Source organism: Aethalodelphis obliquidens, unplaced genomic scaffold (assembly GCF_003676395.1).
Source record: "Aethalodelphis obliquidens isolate GAN/ISIS:26980383/991018 unplaced genomic scaffold, ASM367639v1 scaffold6, whole genome shotgun sequence".
Classification (NCBI taxonomy): domain Eukaryota; kingdom Metazoa; phylum Chordata; class Mammalia; order Artiodactyla; family Delphinidae; genus Aethalodelphis; species Aethalodelphis obliquidens.
The window spans coordinates 23,284,421-23,306,398 of NW_020837950.1; the positions used below are offsets into that span (position 1 = coordinate 23,284,421).

Here is a 21,978-nt window from a genome sequence, read left to right on the forward strand (position 1 = left end):
ATGAATATTTTCTAAAAGGGAATACTTTGCAGTTTTTGATTATTCAATTCATTCATTATTTTAAAAAAATATCTATTGAGCGTCTACCATGGGCTAGGCACTATGCCAGATGTTGCAGATACAATTGTGAAAAGAGAGACACTGGCCCTGCTCTACAGAATCTAGTGATGATACAGACAACCCAAGTATTGTGGTGGGAAGTATAGGGTGCCTCCCATGTGGAAGATTGGAGAAACAGGATAAATATCTGAGTATCTGAGAACTAGGGGTCAGAAGTCCTTCCCAAAGAAACTATCATCTAACACAGGACCTGAAGAATATGCAGAAGTTAGCCAAAAATATGTGGGATTTGAGGGTAGGCAGTTTTGGGTAGAAGCAACAGCATGAGCACAGGTTCTCCTGCTGGGGAACAACTGAGGAGATCAAGGATGACTAGAGAGAGAGAACGTACGTGTGTGGAAGTGGGCATGGGAGTGGCAGTAGGGGGAGGGACAGTGTGAGGAGGCAAAAGATGAGACCTGAACAGTAAAAAAGGGGCAAGATCACTTATAGCCTTTTAAGCAAAAGTAAGGAATTGGAGCTCTATCCTAAAAGTCTTAGAGGTTTTAAGAAATGGAGTGACAATACAGAAGGCAGAAAGTCCAATTAGGAAGGGGATGTGAATTGAACTCATATAAAACTAGCAAAATTCTCATTTTTGCTAAGGTTACTCGATTGACAGTGAATAGGATAAATTCAACCACGCAGCACATCTTGAGTTTGTCTGGGCATTTCTGGACTGGATACAGAAATAGGCTAAATATCGTCAGGTAGTGTAGATTCTGGAGCAGCTGTCCAGATTCAAATTCCAGGTCTTCCACTGAGTAGTTTGGTAAAGTTGGCCCCATCTAAGACCGTAAGAGTGACTCATTTCATAGAGTCAGCATAAATATTAAATGAGTGAATACTTGTAAAGCACTAGAATGGTACCTGGCACGTAATTAGAGCTCTATGTGCTTACTACTATTATCTCACAAGAAAACTTATGCACTTATATTTATCACACTGCATATAAGTTTCTTCAAATATTGCTTCCTGTGAAAGGTGTAGTAAAATAGTTCCCAAAGTATTTTACATGGAAATAGATTACATAAGTTTGAACACTAGATTAAATAAAAATTAAACGGTTTCTTTATTGCAGAACCTCTCTGAGCTGTTAACATGCCAAAAGAAATTGTAAGCAACAAAATTAAGGAGTATTAGATTTAAAAAAAGTATAAAATAAATATCCATGAGTCCCTATTGATAAAAATAAATGACTGAATAAATAAATAAATGGGGGAGAGGAGACAACTCTTCCATGAAGAAGAATTCCAAATAATTTCTGTAGATACTCCCCCCCTCAGGGAGGTGGAACATAACTTCTCCTCAAGTGTGGACCATGACTTCCTTCCAGACGGTACAGTATACATACAAAGGAGGGGGGGGGGGAAGAGTAGCTTTACAGTGGAAAAACCTCACAAATAATACCTCAATCAGGCAATCAAGGTCAACATCAACAGTGATATATCATACTGATAGTATATACCATGATATAATCTAATGACTATAAATGGCATTTTATATCTGTGATCTTCCTCCAAAAAACCCACAACCCTAGTCTAATAATGAGAAAAACATCAGACAAATTCCAAGAGAGGGATATTCTACAAAATACCTGACCAGTACTTCTCAAAACTGTCAAGGTCATCAAAAACAAGGAAAGTCTGAGAAACTGGCATAGCCAAGAGGAGCCTAAGGAGACATGACAACCAAATGTAATGTGGTATCCTGGATGGAATCCTAAAACAGAAAAAGGATATGAGGTTAAAACTAAGGAAATCTGAATCAAGTATAACTTTAGTTATTAATACTGTATTAATATTAGTTCACTAAGTGTAACAAACGTACCATAGTAATGTGAGATGTTAATAGGGAAACTGGGTACAGGTTCCATGGGAACTCTCTGTACCGTCTTCTCAATTTTTCTGTAAATCTAAAACTCTTGTAAAAAATCAAGTCCACTAAAAATAATAAATTGTGATTCACCAAGAGGAAAACAATGTGTACTTCCATCCCCAAACTTATTTGTCCCTGGAACCCCCTTTTATGGAGTATCTCTCAGGGCTAGGATTCAGTACAAAACACTCTGGAAAATGCTGATGCAGTATAAGGAGCCTCTTCCCCTCATCAGCCCAGAAAACTTCCTAGCCATCTTCCCTATAGCACATAGCACTTTCTACCTTATGTTATAGGTACATATGTCCAAGTCTTATTTCAATTATTAAATCATGAAGTTACCTGAAGGCAGAATCTGCATCTAATTTATTTCTGAATCTTCACAGCACATAGCAGAGTGTCTTCTACTCGTAGGCATTCAGTAAATATCTTTTAAGTAAATATTGTAATAATTGCTAGAAAGGATGGTAAATGCCTTTACTTATTGATTCATTATAAACTTACTAAGCTCCTGCTACATAAAGGTCAGTATACTAGAGGTAACAGTTACACAAAAGTTTTTAAAAATTGTTACTGCTTTCCAGAGGCTTATAGGAAAAGACAGAAAGATGCGTACAGAAATTACTATAATAGAATGCAATTTGTGAATGAAGGCCATGAAATGACAGTGTGCTACAAGAGTGCAAAAGAGGGAGAGATCCTTTCAACAGGGTAATAACAACGTCAGAGAAGAGACGCCATCTGAGTTGACACAAAATAGATGGGATTTACATAATGTAAAGCAGGCAGAGGGCTTTCCATGACAGGAAAACAAAGTAAGTGTTAAAGATGCAAGAGGAAAGGCAAAATGATTCACTTGGAATGGCACAAACGGCAGTTATAAGACAGCAGAGACTGATAAAGTGGAAGGAGCAGCTGGGGACAGATAGTAAAACTCTTAAATGGTGGGCTGTGGAGTAGAAACGTCATTTGTTAGGCAATTGGCAATCACTGAAGGTCTGTTAGAAGGCAGTGAGACACATTATAAGCGTTCATCTGCTTGAGGTTAAAGTTAATAGAATTGAAGGTACATAAGGAGAAAGACAGATTGAAAGTTGGTAGTTATAAAAGTTAGTAGTGAGGGACCTTCAAGATGGCAGAGGAGTAAGAGGTGGAGATTACCTTCCTCCCCACAAATATATCAAAAATACATCTACATGTGGAACAACGCCTACAGAACACTTACTGAACATTGGCAGAAGACCTCAGACTTCCCAAAAGGCCTGAACGAGCAAGAGCCCGCTAATCAGCCGCTGTTTTAACCCTGTCCTGTCTGGGCAGGAACAGATGCCTGAGGGCGACCCACACACAGACATGGGGCCAAAACCAAAGCTGAACCCCAGGAGTTGTGCGAACAAAGAAGAGAAAGGGAAATTTCTCCATGCAGCTTCAGGAGCAGCAGATTAAATCCCCACAATCAACTTGAGGTACCCTGAATCTGTGGAATGCCTGAATAGACAACATCCCAAAATGGAGGCGGAGGACTTTGGGAGCAACTGTAGACTTGGGGTTTGGTGTCTGCGACTGACTTGTTTCTGATTTTTATGTTTATCTTAGTTTAGTTTTGAGCGCTTGTTATCATTGGTAGATTTGTTTATTGGTTTGGTTACTCTTTTTTAAAATTATTATTTTAATAATTTTACTTATTTATTTTTTTTAAATTTATTTTTCTTTCTTTTTTTTCTCCCTTTTCTTCTGAGCCATGTGGCTGACAGGGTCTTGGTGCTCCAGGCCATATCAGGCCTAAGCCTCTGAGGTGGGAGAGACAAGTTCAGGACACTGGACCACCAGAGACCTCCTGGTCCCGTGTAATATCAATCAGCGAGAGCTCTCCCAGAGATCTCAGTCTCAATGCTAAGACCCAGCTCCACTCAACGGCCAGCAAGTTCCAGTGCTGGATGCCCCATGCCAAACAACTAGCAAGACAGGAACACAATCCCACCCATTAGCAGAGAGGCTGCCTAAAAACATACTAAGTTCACAGACACCCCAAAACACACCACTGGATGTGGTCTGGCCCACCAGAAAGACAAGATAAACCCCCACTCACCAGAACACAGGCACCAGTCCCCTCCACCAGGAAGCCTACACAACCCACTGAACCAACCTCACCCACTGGGGGCAGACACCAAAAACAATGGGAATTACGAACCTGCAGCCTGCGAAAAAGAGACCCCCAAACACAGTATGTTAAACAAAATGAGAAGACAGAGAAATATGCAGCAAATGAAGGAGCAGGGAAAAAACCCACCAGACCAAACAAATGAAGAGGAAATAGGCAGTCTACCCGAAAAAGAATTCAGAATAATGATAGTAAAGATGATCCAAAATCTTGGAAATCGAACGGAGAAAATACAAGAAACGTTTAACACGGAACAAGAAGAACTAAAGAGCAAACAAACAATGATGAACACCACAATAAATGAAATTAAAAATTCTCTAGGAGGAATCAATAGCTGAATAACTGAGGCAGAAGAACAGATAAGTGACCTGGAAGATAAAATAGTGGAACTAACTACCGCAGAGCAGAATAAAGAAAAAAAAAAAATGAAAAGAATTGAGGACAGTCTCAGAGACCCCTGGGACAATATTAAATGCACCAACATTCAAATTATAGGGGTCCCAGAAGAAGAAGAGTAAAAGAAAGGGTCTAAGAAAATATTTGAAGAGATTATAGTTGAAAACTTCCCTACCATAGTAAAGGAATTAGTCAGTAAAGTCCAGGAAGCGCATAGACTCCCATACAGGATAAATCCAAGGAGAAACACGCCAAGACACATATTAATCAAACTATCAAAAATTAAATACAAAGAAAAAATATTAAAAGCAGCAAGGGAAAAACAACAAATAACATACAAGGGAATCCCCATAAGGTTAACAGCTAACTTTTCAGCAGAAACTCTGCAAGCCAGAAGGGAGTGGCAGGACATATTTAAAGTGATGAAAGGGAAAAATCTACAACCAAGATTACTCTACCCAGCAAGGATCTCATTCAGATTCAACAGAGAAATTAAAACCTTTACAGGCAAGCAAAAGAGAATTCAGCACTACCAAACCAGAATTACAACAAATCCTAAAGGAACTTCTCTGGGCAGGGAACACAAGAGAAGGAAATGACCTACAAAAACAAACCCAAAACAATTGAGAAAATTGTTAATAGGAACATATATATTGATAATACCTTAAATGTAAATGGATTAAATGCTCCAACCAAAAGACATAGGCTGGCTGAATGGATACAAAAACATGACCTGTATATATGCTGTCTACAAGAGACCCACTTCAGACCTAGGGACACATACAGACTGAAAGTGAGGGGATGGAAAAAGATATTCCACACAAAAGGAAATCAAAAGAAAGCTGGAGTAGCAATTCTCATATCAGACAAAATAGACTTTAAAATAAAGACTATGACAAGAGACCAAGAAGGACACTACATAACTATCAAGGGATCAATCCAAGAAGAAGACATAACAATTGTAAATACTTATGCACCCAACACAGGAGCACCTCAGTACATAAGGCAAATGCTAACAGCCATAAAAGGGGAAATTGACAGTAACTAAATCATAGTAGGGGACTTTCACACCTCACTTTTACCAATGGACAGATCATCCAAAATGAAAATAAATAAGGAAACACAAGCTTTACATGACACATTAAACAAGATGGACTAAACTGATATTTATAGGACACTCCATCCAAAAACAACAGAATACACATTCTTCTCAAGTGCTCATGGAACATTCCCCAGGATAGATCATATCTTCAGTCACAAATCAAGACTTGGTAAATTTAAGAAATTTGAAATCATATCAAGTATCTTTTCCGACCACAAGTCTATGAGACTAGATATCACTTACAGGAAAAAAGACAGTAAAAAAATACAAACACATGGAGGCTAAACAATATGCTACTAAATAACCAAGAGATCACTGAAGAAATCAAAGAGGAAATCAAAAAATACCTAGAAACAAATGACAGTGAAAACATGATGACCCAAAACCAGTGGGATGCAGCAAAAGCAGTTCTAAGAGGGAGGTTTATAGCAATACAATCCTACCTCAAGAAAGAAGAAACATCTCAAATCAACAACCTAAATGTACACCTAAAGCAATTAGAGTAAGAAAAACAAGAAAACACCAAAGTTAGCAGAAGGAAAGAAATCATAAAGATCAGATCAGAAATAAATGAAAAAGAAACAAAGGAAATAGCACAGATTAATAAAACTAAAAGCTGGTTCTTTGAGAAGATAAACAAAATTGATAAACCATTAGCCAAACTCATCAAGAAAAAAAGGGAGAAGACTCAAATCAATAGAATTAGAAATGAAAAAGGAGAAGTAACAACTGACACTGCAGAAATACAAAGGATCATGAGAGATTACTACAAGCAACCATATGCCAATAAAATGGACAACTACAAGGAAATGGACAAATTCTTGGAAAGGTACAATTTTCCAAGACTGTACCAGCAAGAAATAGAAAATAAAACAGACCAATCACAAGTACTGAAATTGAAACTGTGATTAAAAATCTTCCAAGAACAAAAGCCAAGGACCAGATGGCTTCACAGGCAAATTCTATTATACATTTAGAGAAGAGCTAACACCTATCCTTCTCAAAGTCTTCCAAAATATAGCAGAGGGAAGAACACTCCCAAACTCATTCTACGAGGCCACAATCACCCTGATACCAAAACCAGTTAAAGATGTCACAATAAAAGAAAACTACAGGCCAATATCACTGATGAACATAGATGCAAAAAACCTCAACAAAAAACTAGGAAACAAAATCCAACAGCACATTAAAAGGATCATACACCATGATGAAGTGGGGTTTATCCCAGGAATGCAAGGATTCTTCAATATATGCAAATCAATCAATGTGATACATCATATTAACAAACTGAAGGATAAAAAACATGATAATCTCAATAGATGCAGAAAAACCTTTCAACAAATTCAACACCCATTTATGATAAAAACTCTCCAGAAAGTAGGAATAGAGGGAACCTATCTCAAAATAATAAAGGCCATAAATGACAAACCCACAGCCAACATCATTCTCAATGGTGAAAAACTGAAACAATTTCCTCTAAAATCAGGAACAAGACAAAGTTGCCCACTCTCACTACCTTTATTCAACATAGTTTTGGAAGTTTTAGCCACAGCCATCAGAGAAGAAAAACAAATAAAAGGAATCCAAATCAGAAAAGAAGAAGTAAAGCTGTCACTGTTTGCAGATGACATGATACTATATAGAGAATCCTAAAGATGCTACCAGAAAACTATCAGAGCTACTCAATGAACATGGTAAAGTAGCAGGATACAAAATTAATGCACAGAAATCTCTTGCATTCCTATACACTAATGATGAAAAATCTGAAAGAGAAATTAAGGAAACGATCCCATTTACCACTGCAACAAAAAGAATAAAATACCTAAGAATAAACCTACCTAAGGAGACAAAAGACCTGTATGCAGAAAACTATAAGACACTGATGCAAGAAATTAAAAATGATACCAACAGATGGAGAGATATACCATGTTCTTGGATTGGAAGAATCAACATTGTGAAAATGACTATACTACCCAAAGCAATCTACAGATTCAATGAAATCCCTATCAAACCACCAATGGCATTTTTCACAGAACTAGAACAAAAAAATTCACAATTTGTATGGAAACACAAAGACCCCGAATAGTCAAAGCAATCTTGAGAGTGAAAAACAGAGCTGGAGAAATCAGGCTCCCTGACATTGGACTATACTACAAAGCTATAGTAATCAAGAGAGCATGGTACTGGCACAAAAACAGAAATATAGATCAATGGAACAGGATAGAAAGCCCAGAGATAAACCCACGCACATATGGTCACCCTATCTTTGATACAGGAGGCGAGACTATACAATGGAGAAAAGACAGCATCTTCAATAAGTGGTGCTGGGAAAACTGGACAGGTACATATAAAAGAATGAAATTAGAACACTCCCTAACACCGTATACAAAAATAAATGCAAAATGGATTAAAGACCTAAATGTAAGGCCAGACACTATATAACTCTTAGAGGAAAACATAGGCGTAACACTGTATGACATAAATCACAGCAAGATCCTTTTTGACCCACCTCCTAGAGAAATGGAAATAAAAATAAACAAATGGGACCTAATGAAACTTAAAAGCTGTTGCACAGCAAAGGAAACCATAAACAAGATGAAAACACAACCCTCAGAGTGGAAGAAAATATTTGCAAATGAAGCAACTGACAAAGGATTAATTTCCACAATATACAAGCAGCTCATGCAGCTTAATATCAAAAAAACAAACAACCCAGTCCAAAAATGAGGAGAGGACCTAAATGGACATTTCTCCAAAGAAGATATACAGATTGCCAACAAACACATGAAAGACTGCTCAACATCACTAATCATTAGAGAAATGCAAATCAAAAGCACAATGAGGTATCACCTCATAATGATCAGAATGGCCATCATCAAAAAATCTACAAACAATAAATGCTGGAGAGGGTGTGGAGAAAAGGGAACCCTCTTGCACTGTTGGTGGGAATGTAAATTGATACAGCCACTATGGAGAACAGTATGGAGGTTCCTTAAAAAACTAAAAACGGAACTACCATATGACCCAGCAATCCCACTACTGGGCATATACCCTGAGAAAACCATAGTTCGGAAAGAGTCACGTACCACAATGTTCACTGCAGCTCTACTTGCAATAGCCAGGACATGGAAGCAGCCTTTTGTGTCCATCAACAGATGAATGGATTGAGAGGATGTGGCACATGTATACAATGGAATATTGCTCAGCCATAAAAAGAAATGAAATTGAGTTATTTGTAGTGAGGTGGATGGACCTAGAGTCTGTCATACAGAGTGAAATTAAGTCAAAGAGAAAAACAAATACCGTATGCTAACACATATATATGGAATGTAAAAAAAAGAAAAAAAAAGGTTCTGATGACCTAGGGCCAGGACAGGAATAAAGAGGTAGACATAGAGAGTGGACCTGAGGCCATGGGGAGAGGGAAGGGTAAGCTGGGACAAAGAGAAAGAGTAGCACTGACACATATACACTACCAAATGTAAAATAGATAGCTAGTGGGAAGCAGCTACATAGCACAGGGAGACTAGCTCAGTGCTTTGTGACCACCTAGAGGGGTGGGATAGGGAGGGTGGGAGGGAGATGCAAGAGGGAAGAGATATGGGGATATATGTATATGTATAGCTGATTCACTTTGTTATAAAGCAGAAACTAACACACCATTGTAAAGCAACTATACTCCAATAAAGATATTAAAAAAAAATTACTGCAACAAAAAAAATCTTCAGTCTTGCAGATTTAGAGACCCACATAAAAAGACTGTAAAAATGTCACTTCCCTTATTTTGATAAATAATAAACAATTCTTGAATTTCAAACAAACAGAGAAACAAAAAAGAATCAATTACAGTTGACCCTTGAACATCTTGGATGTTAGGGATGCCAACACTCCACACAGTGGAAAATTCGAGTATAACTTAACATTTGGCCCTCCGTTCCTGTGGTTCTGAATCTGCAAATTCAACCATCCCAGGTTAGTGTAGTACTGCAATATTTAGCATTGAAAAAAATCCACATATAAGTGGATTCATGCAGCTCAAACCCACGTTGTTCAAGAGTCAACTGACTTTCATCAAACATTTACCGAGAGTGTTCTGTGGGCTAGGCACTATGCTTAGATGCTCAGGATTAAAAGCACAGTCCCTGCTCTTAAAGGGACTAATTTAGTGCAGGAATCTGCAAACTTTCTATAAAAAGGCAGACAGTAAAAAATTTAAGCTTTCCAGGTCATAACATCTCTAAAGCAACTATTTAACTCTGACATAGTAGTGCAAAAGCAGACATAGCCAATATGTAAATAAAGGAGCATGACTATTTTCCAATAAAACATATTTTATTAATTCCTATAAGTTTCATGGGTCACAAAATATTATTCTTCTTTTGATTTTTCAACCAGTTGAAAATGTTAAAAAAAAATAATAAAATTCCTAGCTTGCTACCCATACAAAAACAGGTGGCAGGGCAGATCTGGCCCATGCGCTGTAGCGTGCCAACTCTGGATCTAGCAGGTAAGCCTGGAGAGGAAAGAGAGGAGTACCATACTCCTTGTGTGTATATACACAATACATATATTTACCATTCATATATAGTCTCAGCAACTAGCAGTAGGCTTTAAGAACAGACCTGTTATTTATCTCTGTATCTCTTCAGTCTTAATAGGAAACCAACTTTTGTGCTTTGTTTTTTATACTTATGCTAAAACTGATACTTTCTCTAAAACTTTCAGAAATTTTCAAATTTTGCCAAAAAATACTTAGACCTAAGCATTTAGTTTTATTTTCTTGAGTTTATATCTTTACAACAAAAGACCAATTATTTCATATGTGTATCACGTGATGATTATGATTTATGACACATCAATAATAAATACTGTCTGATTGCTAGCCCTGAAGTACCACCTAGAGATAGAAACATATTACATATTTCCTCAAATATCTCCATGTTTTTTGTTTATATTGCTTCCTTTCACCCTCTAATTTTGAGGGTTTTTAAAATGAATATAAAAGCAGAAAAAGAAAAACCTGCCTAACATCTACCACTGTGGAGCATGGTAACTCAAAGCAAGCAGAACACTTCTCAGGAGAAGCAGAACTATGATAACTGTTGAAGCTGGGTGACGGGTTCACTGGAGTTCTTTAGGGTGTATCTGAAAATTTTCATAATAATTTCTGAGACTATAGAGAAAGAAGGTTGACTTATGAGGTTCATTAAATGCCTCAGCAGTGTTAGATAGAGAGTCCCCAGCACTGTGAGGAAGGCTCATGAATAGTGCCACCTCACAGGCAGGTAGACCACACAGGGCCAAGGCAAAGGCCAGCTAAAAGAATTAGGGGCATGTGACAGAACTTGTTAAGTTTCTACTTTAACAGCTTTTTACAGTTTTTCTGTTAAAGTTATTTTATTTTACGCTTTTAAAGTGACTTTTAGTTGTTTTCAGTGCATTTTAGATACAAGGTTCATTTAGGTTGTGTAACAGAATACAATTAGTATGTATAACCTGCTGTGAAAACAAATGTTTCAAATATAGTATCAGTAACACTGGTGTCAAAAGCTAAAATTTTAAGGGAAGAGTGAGTCAGTTCATTCCCATTTCATTCCTTTAATATCACACAACATTAGGAACAAATTGTTTCATAATATTTACTTTTATGATATTTTAAATTTTAGGCCAGTATAGTACATGATTTTTTTTCCTTCTACTCAACATTTTCAAGATTACTATAGTTAAGTAAGTGCAATCCTTGGTTACTGAAAATAAAAAGTATGCAAATAGTATTCACCTCACTTTAATGGTCTTTACCCAGTCTTTCATATAATAAATATAGTCCTAATATTAATAAGGATCTTTCACTCTGCATTATATAACTTGGTATGGAAAAATAAAATTAAAATGAACAGTAGCCAACCTGTGCTTTCCTCATGTATACCAAAGGTTCTTTAAGATGTTCAGGAGGTGCAGCAGGATGACTGGGTAAAGGAAACCTGGGGACAAAAAGAGGAAGCTGAGTATTATACATTACTCTTTTTTAAAAAAAAATAAACAAAGAATGCATGTTTTTATTTATTCACTCAACAACCACAGACCTGAGAGCCTACTGCCATGTACTGGTTATATACAGGTAAACAGGCCCCTGCCCTCAAAAGGTTTACAAACCAAAAGCAAGCAAGAAAAACTACAAAAGCACCACAAAAGCATATATAGGGGGCAAAGAAGTCTGAGTTATGTATTTGATACAATTTTCCCTTATGCTAAGAATTGAAAAGTATATACATTACTCTTAATAATTAATCAGTTCGCCTGGTTAGAAATTACTTACCTCTGTAGTCCATGATAGAAATGAAATAGATATTTGTTAGCAGTTCTATGTGCTTACACAAGGTACAACAACCTAATAAAACTTTAATTCTTATCCTACTAGCATAGTAGTTGTAAATTAATGATTTACTGACTTGTTAAAAGTTAAAGTGAATTCATAAACTTAGGTAAATTTAAAAATTATTTAGCTCTGTAAGTGCTCACATGAAAATTTTCACAACTGTTAATTTTAGTATGTAAGCACTATAACACTTAGAGAAATTTTTTTTAATTCTGAAGTCTAAAAAAGTCCATTAACTTACTAATATATCAACTTTTCTCATTTCTCCTAATTTCCTTTTCCATAAGATTGAAATGATAGTAAAAATACTATCTTTTGTAATAGCCATGTTTTAGTATTAATATATTACATACTACATTAATTCACAAATTTAATAAAATTTTAGTGTCTTGAAAATTATGTTTTCTATGTAATATTACATTTTATATTCAAAATGTATTGTTTTTTATTAAGAAAACAGATTTATTTATTCAACAAATATTTGAGCCATTCTAAGTACTAAGTATGTGGTAGGATTAAGACAGTTATCTCCTGTTCTTATGTACCTAATATTCTAGTGAAGAAAGAGTCAATATTTATAAAAACAAACAAATAAATAAATCAATAGAATAATATAAAATAGTAATAAGTGCCATGAGAAAATGAGAGCAGGATAGAGTCAAAAGTGATTTGGAAGGGCAGGGAAGGTGTCTAGAAAAGCTAATATTTGAACCAAGACATGAGTGAAAAGGAGCCAACCATTCAAAGATCTGAGGGAAGAACATTCTAAGTAAAAGGACAGCAAGCACAAGACTCTGAGGTGGGAAAATATGGAATGTTTAAAAATCAGAAAAAGCCAGGATGGTTGAAATGTAATGACTGAGGCACAGAGTGATATAAAATCATAGAGAAGGCAATAGGAGAACACAACAATTTAACATTTACTTAGAGTTTTCAATCTCTTTCACAACATATAGCTGCCATTGAAATTAATCATATAACTTGTACCTACAGCAAAGCAACCACGTTCTAACAATCAAGAACCATACACTGAATTCTCAAGAAATTCCTCATCCAAAGGGGGACATCCAAAGGGGGACACCAGACAGTTTCACTAACTGATTATTTCTGGCTAATTGTTTTTTTCTACTAAAATCTGCATTCCATGTACCTAAACAAATCACCTTTTCCCACTCACAAGTGAAAAAAAATTTGATAATCTCTAGATATCTCAGTATTTCTTCTTATATGCAAGATAGTTTAAAAGCTATATATTTTATACCACTCACTACATCATTTGTAAAGAGACGTGATGTATAATTAAATATAACTCTTAAAAATTCTTCTATTTTAATGGTAATTATTTCTAAACTTAATAAAACTTAGAAATTTAGGATTGAAACTTGAGAGCACTTACTGATGAACTTAAGGGTTATTTAATGCTCAAAGAAATTTATCCATAAAAAAAGGTAAGAAGTGACAACCCCAGATCATTCATATTAAACCAAAATAAAGTTAGATATTTATTCAATTGTAAATATTTAATGAGAACCTACTAAGTTCAAGGTAATAGAGATACAGCAGGGAACAAAACATGTTAAAATCTCTGTCCTTGGGACTTCCCTGGAGGTACAGTGAGGGCGCATGGGTTCAATCCCTCGTCGGGGAAGATCTCATATGCCACATCGCGCAGCCAAAACAATAAATAAAATGAAATAGAATAGAATACAAAAGAATAAAACAAAATAAAATAAAATCTCTGTCCTCACGTATTTTACATTTAGTAATACAAAGAGATGAGGGTCAGTAGATAGGAACAATGCAGAAACCTCCGTATCACTCTTGACTCCTCCCTCTTCCTGTCTCCCTAAATCCCCATAAATGCCACTCATCTTCTCTACCCCACTGACAGTTTTAGGCAAACAACATTTCTCGCCTGCATTCATCTGACAGATTCATAAGCAGTCTCCCCTGCTTCCACACTATTTTCAACCTATTTGCCAATTTGCCTGGCGGTTAGTCAGGAGCAGTGTCTTCCTTATTCACCAGTGATTGTATTTCCAGTGCCTAGCATAAGGCCTGGCACATACTAGATATCCAGTACATTGTTGAATAAATAAAATGCAAATGTGGTTATGTCACTACTTTGCTTAAAAATCCTAAAATGGCACCCAAATGCTTTTAGGATCCAGTCTACAAATCCTTGAGTAAGAAGCACATCCTTGCCTACAGATCTAGCATAATTCTTTCCTATGCCCCTTTCCTCTCTACCACCCAACTCTTGTTGCCGTATAACTTTTGTTCCTCCAATATACTGCATTCTTTTCCACCTATAAACACCTTTGAACCTGTTGTTCCCTCATGCCTAAAGCATTTTTCTTCTCTACCCCTTCCCCTGACTAAATCCAGCTCAGCTTTTTGATCTCAGTCTGAATATTATTTCCTGTGATAAGTCATCACGACATCCCCAATGTGAGTTAAGTGCCTGCCCTATGTACTCCTTGTACTTATCCCGTTATAGTGCTTACTATATTGTACTATAATTGACTCTTTAAATTCTCTGTGCCCCACTGGGATGTAAGCCCCATAAAAAGCAAAGACTATCTGTCTAGCTTGTTCACTATCCCAGCACCTAGCTCTGTACGTAACACATAACAAGCACATAGTAATATTTAAAACTAAGAGGGCAGGGTGGAGTCAAGATGGCAGTGTGGGAAGACGCCAAGTTAACGTCTCCCCATAATTAGGTTCCCTGCCGGCTGCTGGTGGAGGACCCTAACGCCCAAGGAGATGGGAGGAACCCCCAAGTGAACTGGTAGGACGTGGGGGGGACTGACGGGGGAGGAAAAGTGGAGGCCAGACAGGATCAGCGCCCCTGAGGCTGGGGAGATCAGGAAAGGCACGTGGGAGGGGCCCTCAGGGAGGAGTGGAGGAAGAGCTGAGGGCATTTGCCCCACTGACTTGGGCACGGGGAGACTGCTGAGCTCCCAAGCCGGTCCCCTGCCCTCCAAGGGCCCCCACTCCCCATGGCCGCATTGGTCCTGGGGGCATAGGAAGGAGGCCGAGGGGATAAAAGGAGAGGCAGGCAGGAGGGCCCCTCTGAAACCAGAGGAACAGGAGAGGAGAGGAGGGTGTTTGCCTCACCCACTCGAGCCTAGAAATCCTGCTGGGTTCCCAGGTGAGTTCCCCCACCCTCTGAGACCAGGGGTGGGGAGCATACCTGGGCCCCTTCTGTTCCGTTGAGCCTATGCCCCACCTCCCACAGCCCACAGGGCCTCTTCCAGCCCTGTGGGTCCTAAGCATAGGCCCTGCCCACTGCCCAAAACTTGCCCTTGCTTAGGTCCCGCCCTCCAGAGCCAAAGCCTTCCCCACCTGCCCCTTTTTTTTAATCTCTTCCCTCCTCCTCTTTTTTACTATTGTGGTACTGTTGTACCTTTTGGTTGTTGATTCATCTATAGTTTTATTTTTATATACTTTCTAATACATCTGTTAGTTTCCTAGTCTAATTTTTTTTTAACTTGGTTATTGTTCTCTCTCTCTTTTTTTTTTTTTTTTTTTTTTGCCACACCACATGGCTTGCGGGATCTTGGTTCATGAGCCAGGGGTCGGGCCCAAGCTCCTGTGGTGGGTGCTCCGAGTCCAAACCACTGGACCAACAGAAAACCTCAGACCCCAGGGAATATTCATCACAGTGAGGTCTCACTGAGGTCCTCATCTCAGCACCAAACCCAGCTCTACCCAAAAGCGTACAAACTCCAGTGTTGGAAGCCTCAGGCCAAACAACCAGTAAGACAGAAACACAATGCCACTCAAAAAAAAAAAAAAAGAGACGGCCAAAAAATACGTGACTGATGAAGGAGCAAGGTAAAAACCTACAAGATCAAATAAATGAAGAGGAAATAGGCAATCTACCTGAAAAACAATTCAGAGAAAAAACAGTAAAGATGAATCACACACAAGGTTGTCCACTCTCAACACTATTGTTCAACATAGTTTTGGAAGTTTTAGCCACAGCCATCAGAGAAGAAAAACAAATAAAAGGAAACCAAATTGGAAAAGAAGAAGTAAAGCCATCACTGTTTGCAAATGACATGATACTATACATAGGGAATACTAAAGATGCTATGAGAAAACTACTAGAATTAATCAATGAGTTTGGTAAAGTAGCAGGATACAAAATTAATGCACAGAAATCTCTGGCATTCCTATACACTAAAGATGAAATATCTGAAAGAGAAATTAAGGAAACACTCCCATTTACCACTGCAACAAAAAGAATAAAACCTAGGAATAAACCTATCTAAGGAGACAAAAGATCTGTATGCAGAAAACTCTAAGACACTGAAGAAAGGAATTAAAGATGATACAAACAGAAGGAGAGATATACCATGTTCTTGGATTGGAAGAATCAACATTGTGAAAATGACTACACTACGCAAAGCAAACTACAGATTCAATGCAATCCCTATCAAACCACCAATGGCATTTTTCACAGAACTAGAACAAAAACTTTCATAATTTGTATGGAAACACAAAAGACCCTGAACAGCAAAGGCAATCTTGAGAAAGAAAAACGGAGCTGGAGGAAACAGGCTCCTGGACATCAGACTATACTACAAAGCTATAGTAATCAAGACAGTATGGCACTGGCACAAAAAACAGAAATATAGATCAATGGAACAGGATAGAAAGCCCAGAGATAAACCAACACACATATGGTCACCTTATTTTTGATAAAGGAGGCAAGAATATACAATGGAGAAAAGACAGCCTCTTCAGTAAGTGGTGCTGGGAAAACTGGACAGCTACTTGTAAAAGAATGAAATTAGAATACTCCCTAACACCATACACAAAAATAAACTCAAAATGGATTAAAGATCTAAATGTAAGACCAGACACTATCAAACTCTTAGAGAAAAATAGGCAGAACACTCTATGACATAAATCACAGCAAGATCCTTTTTGACCCACCTCCTAGAGAAATGGAACTAAAAACAAAAACAAATGAGACCTGGGCTTCCCTGGTGGCGCAGTGGCTGAGAGTCTGCCTGCTGATGCAGGGGACACAGGTTCGTGCCCCAGTCCGGGAAGATCCCACATGCCGCGGAGCAGCTGGGCCCGTGAGCCATGGCTGCTGAGCCTGTGTTTCCGGAGCCTGTGCTCCATAACAGGAAAGGCCACAACAGTGAGAGGCCCATGTACCGCAAAACAAAACAAAACAAAAAAAATGAGACCTAATGAAACTTAAAAGCTTTTGCACAGCAAAGGAAACCATAAACAAGATGAAAAGACAGCCCTCAGAATGGGAGAAAATATTTGCAAATGAAGCAACTGATAAAGAGTTAATCTCCAAATTTACATGCAGCTCAATATCAAAAAAGCAAACAACCCAATCCAAATATGGGCAAGAGACCTAAACAGACATTTCTCCAAAGAAGATATACAGATTGCCAACAAACACATGAAAGAATGCTCAACATCACTAATCATTAAAGAAATGCAAATCAAAACTACAATGAGGTATCACCTCACACCAGTCAGAATGGCCATGATCAAAAACTTTAGAAAGAATAATTGCTGGAAAGGGTGTGGAGAAAAGGGAACCCTCTTGCACTGTTGGTGGGAATGTAAATTGATACAGCCACTATGGAGAACAGTATGGAGGTTCCTTAAAAATCTAAAAGTAGAACTACCATAAGACCCAGCAATCCCACTACTGGGCATATACCCTGAGAAAACCATAGTTCGGAAAGAGTCATGTACCATGATGTTCACTGAAGCTCTATTTGCAATATCCAGGACATGGAAGCAGCCTGGGTGTCCACTGACAGATGAATGGATGGAGAGGATGTGGCATATGTATACAATGGACCATTACTCAGCCATAAAGAGAAACGAAATTGAGTTATTTGTAGTGAGGTGGATGGACCTAGAGACCGTCATACAGAGTTGAGTGGGTCGGAAAGAGAAAAAAAAATACCATATGCTTACACATATATATGTAATATAAAAACAAAACAAAACAAAAAAAATGGTTCTGAAGAACCTAGGGGTAGGACAGGAATAAAGGTAAAGACATAGAAAATAGACTTGAGGAGACACAGAGGGGGACATAGAGAATAGACTTGAGGAGACACAGAGAGGGAAGGGTAAGCTGGGACAAAGTGAGGGAGTTGCATGGACTTATAGATACTACCAAATGTAAAACAGATAGCTAGTGGGAAGCAGCTGCATAGCTCAGGGAGATCAGCTCAGTGCTCTGTGACCACCTAGAGGAGTGGGATAGGGAGGGTGGGAGGGAGATGCAAGAGAGAGGAGATATGGGGATATATGTATATGTATAGCCTATTCACTTTGCTATAAAGCAGAAACTAACACACCACTGTAAAGCAATTAAACTCCAATAAAGATGTTAAAAAAATTTTTAATAAAATTTTTAAAAAATGAATCACAATCTCAGAAATAGAATGGAGGCACGGATTGACAAAATACAAAAAATGTTTAACAAAGATCTAGATGAAGTAAAGAACAAATAGAGATGAACAACACAATAACTAAAATGAAAAATACACTAGAATGAATCAATAACAAAATAACTGAGGCAGAAGAACGAATAAGTGAGCTGGAAGACAAAATGGTGAAAATAACTGCTGAGGAGCAGAATAAAGAAAAAAGAATGAAAAGAATTGAAGATAATCTCAGAGACCTCTGGGACAACACTAAACGCACCAACATTTGAATGTAGGGGTCCCAGAAGAAGAAGACAAAAAGAAAGGGACTGAGAAAATATTTGAAGAGATTATAGTCAAAAACTTCCCTAACGTGGGAAACGAAATAGTCACCCAAGTCCAGGAAGCACAGAGAGTCCATTCAGGATAACCCCTAGGAAAAACACACCAAGACACATATTAATGAAACTAACAAAAATTAAATTCAAAGAAAAAATATTAAAAGCAGCAAGGGCAAAACAAAATATAACATACAAAGGAATCGCCATAAGGTTATCAGCTGATTTTTCAGCAGAAACTCTGCAAGACAGAAGGGAGTGGCAGGATACACTTAAAGTGATGAAAGAGAAAAACCTACGACCAAGATTACTCTAGCCATCAAAGATCGTATTCAGATTGGATGGGGAAGTTAAAAGCTTTTTAGACAAGCAAAAGCTAAGAGAATTCAGCACCATCAAACCAACTTTACAACAAATGCTAAAGAAACTTCTCTAGGCGGGAAACACAAGAGAAGTAAAGACCCACAAAAACAAATCCTCCCCAAAATAACAAACAAACCCAAAACAATTAAGAAAATGGTAATAGGAACATACATATCGATAATAACCTTGAATGTAAATGGATTAAATGCTACAACCAAAAGACACAGACTGACTGAATGGATATGAAAACAAGACCCATATATATGCTGCCTACAAGAGACCCACTTCAGATCTAGGGACACATACAGAGTGAAAGTGAAGGAATGGAAAAAGATATTCCATGAAAATGTAAATCAAAAGAAAGCTGGAGTAGCAATACTCGTATCAGATAAAGTAGACTTTAAAGTAAAGATTGTTACAAGAGATAAGGAGGGACACTACATAATGATCCAAGGATCAATCCAAGAAGAAGATATAACAATTATAAATGTTTATGCACCCAATAAACATTGAGGAGCACCTCAATACATAAGGCAAATGCTAACAACCATGAAAGGAGAAATCAGCAGTAACACAATAATAGCAGGGGACTTTAACATCCCACTTACACCAACGGACAGATCACCCAAACAGAAAATAAATAAGGAAACACAAGCTTTAAATGACACAATAGACCACACAGATTTAATTGATATTTATAGACCATTCCACCCAAAAGTGGCAGAATACATTTTCTTCTCAAGTGCACATGGAACATTCTCCAGGATAGATCACATCTTGGGTCACAAATCAAACCTTGGAAAATTTAAGGAAATTGAAATCGTATCCAGCATCTTTTCTGACCACAATGCTATGAGATTGGAAATCAATTACAGGGAAAAAAAACTGTAAAAAGCGCAAACACATGGAGGCTAAACAGTGCACTACTAAATAACCAAGAGATCACTGAAGAAATCAAAGAAGAAAATTTAAAATATATACAAACAAATGACAATAAAAATACGATGACCCAAAACCTATGGGACACAGCAAAAGCAGTTCTATGAGGGAAGTTTATAGCAATTCAATCTCACCTCAAGAAATAAGAAAAATCTCAAGTAAACAATCTAACCCTACACTTAAAACAACTAGAGAAAGAAGAACAAAGAAAACCCAAAGTCAGTAGAAGGAAAGAAATCATAAAGATCAGAGAAGAAATAAATGAAATAGAAACGAAGAAAACAATAGGAAAGATCAATAACACTAAAATCTTGTTCTTTGAGAAGATAAAAATTGATAAACCCTTAGCCAGACTCATCAAGAATAAAAGGGCGAGGACGCAAATCAATAAAATTAGAAAGGAAAAAGGAGAAATCACAACTGACACGGCAGAAATACAAAGGATTGTAAGAGGCTACTACAAACAACTATATGCCAAAAACATGCACAAACACGAGGAAATGGACAAATTCTTGAAAAGGTACAATTTTCCATAACTGAACCAGGAAGAATTAGAAAATATATACATACCTATCACAAGTAATGACATTGAAACTGTAATTAAAAATCTTCCAACAAACAAAAGTCCAGGACCAGAAGGCTTCACAGGCGAATTCTATCAAACATTTAGAGAAGAGCTAACACTGATCCTTCTCAAATTCTTCCAAAAAATTACAGAGGAAGGAACACTCCCAAGCTCATTTTACGAGGCCACCATCACCCTGATATCAAAACCAGAGAAAGATATCACAAAACAAGAAAATTACAGGCCAATATCACTGATGAACATGGACACAAAAATCCGCAACAAAATACTAGCAAACAGAATCCAACAACACTTTAAACAGTTCATACACCATGATCAAGTGGGATTTATCCCAGGGATGCAAGGATTCTTCAGTATACGCAAATCAATCAATGCGATACACCACATTAACAAATTTAGGAATAAAAACCGTATGATCATCTCAATAGATGAAGAAAAAGCTTTTGACAAAATTCAACACCCATAAAAACTCTCCAGAAAATGAACACAGAGGGAACCTACCTCAACACAGTAAAGGCCATATATGACAAACCCACAGCCAACATCGTTCTCAATGGTGAAAACTGAAGCCATTTCTACTAAGATCAGGAACAAGACAAGGATGTCCACTCTCGCCACTCTTATTCAACATAGTTTTGGATTTCCTGGCCATGGCAACCAGAGAAAAAAAAGAAATAAAAGGAATACAAATTGGAAAAGAAGTAAAACTGTCACTCTTTGCAGGTGACATGACACGATCAGAGAAAATCCTAAGGATGCCACCAGAAAACTACTAGAACTAACCAATAAATTCGGTAAGGTTGCAGGATACAAAATTAATGCACAGAAATCACTTGCATTACTATACACCAACGATGAAAAATCAGAACAAGAAATTAAGGAAACAATCCCATTTACCATCGCAGCACAAAGAATAAAATACCTAGGAATAAACCTACCTAAGGAGGCAAAAGACCTGTACTCAGAAAACTATAAAACACTGATGAAAGAAATCAAAGATGACATAAACAGATGGAGAAATATACTATGCTCTTGGATTGGAAGAACCAATATTCTGAAAATGACTATACTTACCCAAAGCAATCTACAGATTCAATGCAATCCCTGTCAAACTACCAATGGCATTCTTCACAGAATTAGAACAAAAAATTTTACAATTCATATGGAAACACAAAAGACCCCGAAGAGCCAAAGCAATCTTGAAAAAGAAAAACAGAGTTGGAGGAATCAGGCTCCCTGACTTTAAACAATACCACAAAGCTACAGTAGTCAAGACAGTATGGTACTGAAACAAAAACAGAAATATAGATCA

The 21,978-nt window shown here is 37.4% G+C and overlaps 1 protein-coding gene across 3 annotated transcripts in view; it reads right to left on the reverse strand.

Moving 5' to 3' along the window:
* Positions 1 to 21,978, reverse strand: part of TBC1D19 (TBC1 domain family member 19) — a 155,522-nt gene that overhangs the window by 94,395 nt on the left and 39,149 nt on the right. For all 3 annotated transcript variants that reach the window (XM_027103204.1, XM_027103202.1, XM_027103203.1), the window contains exon 4: positions 11,542 to 11,617. In XM_027103204.1, coding sequence (XP_026959005.1) covers positions 11,542 to 11,617 — 76 coding nt within the window. The remainder of the gene's footprint in view (positions 1 to 11,541; positions 11,618 to 21,978) is intronic.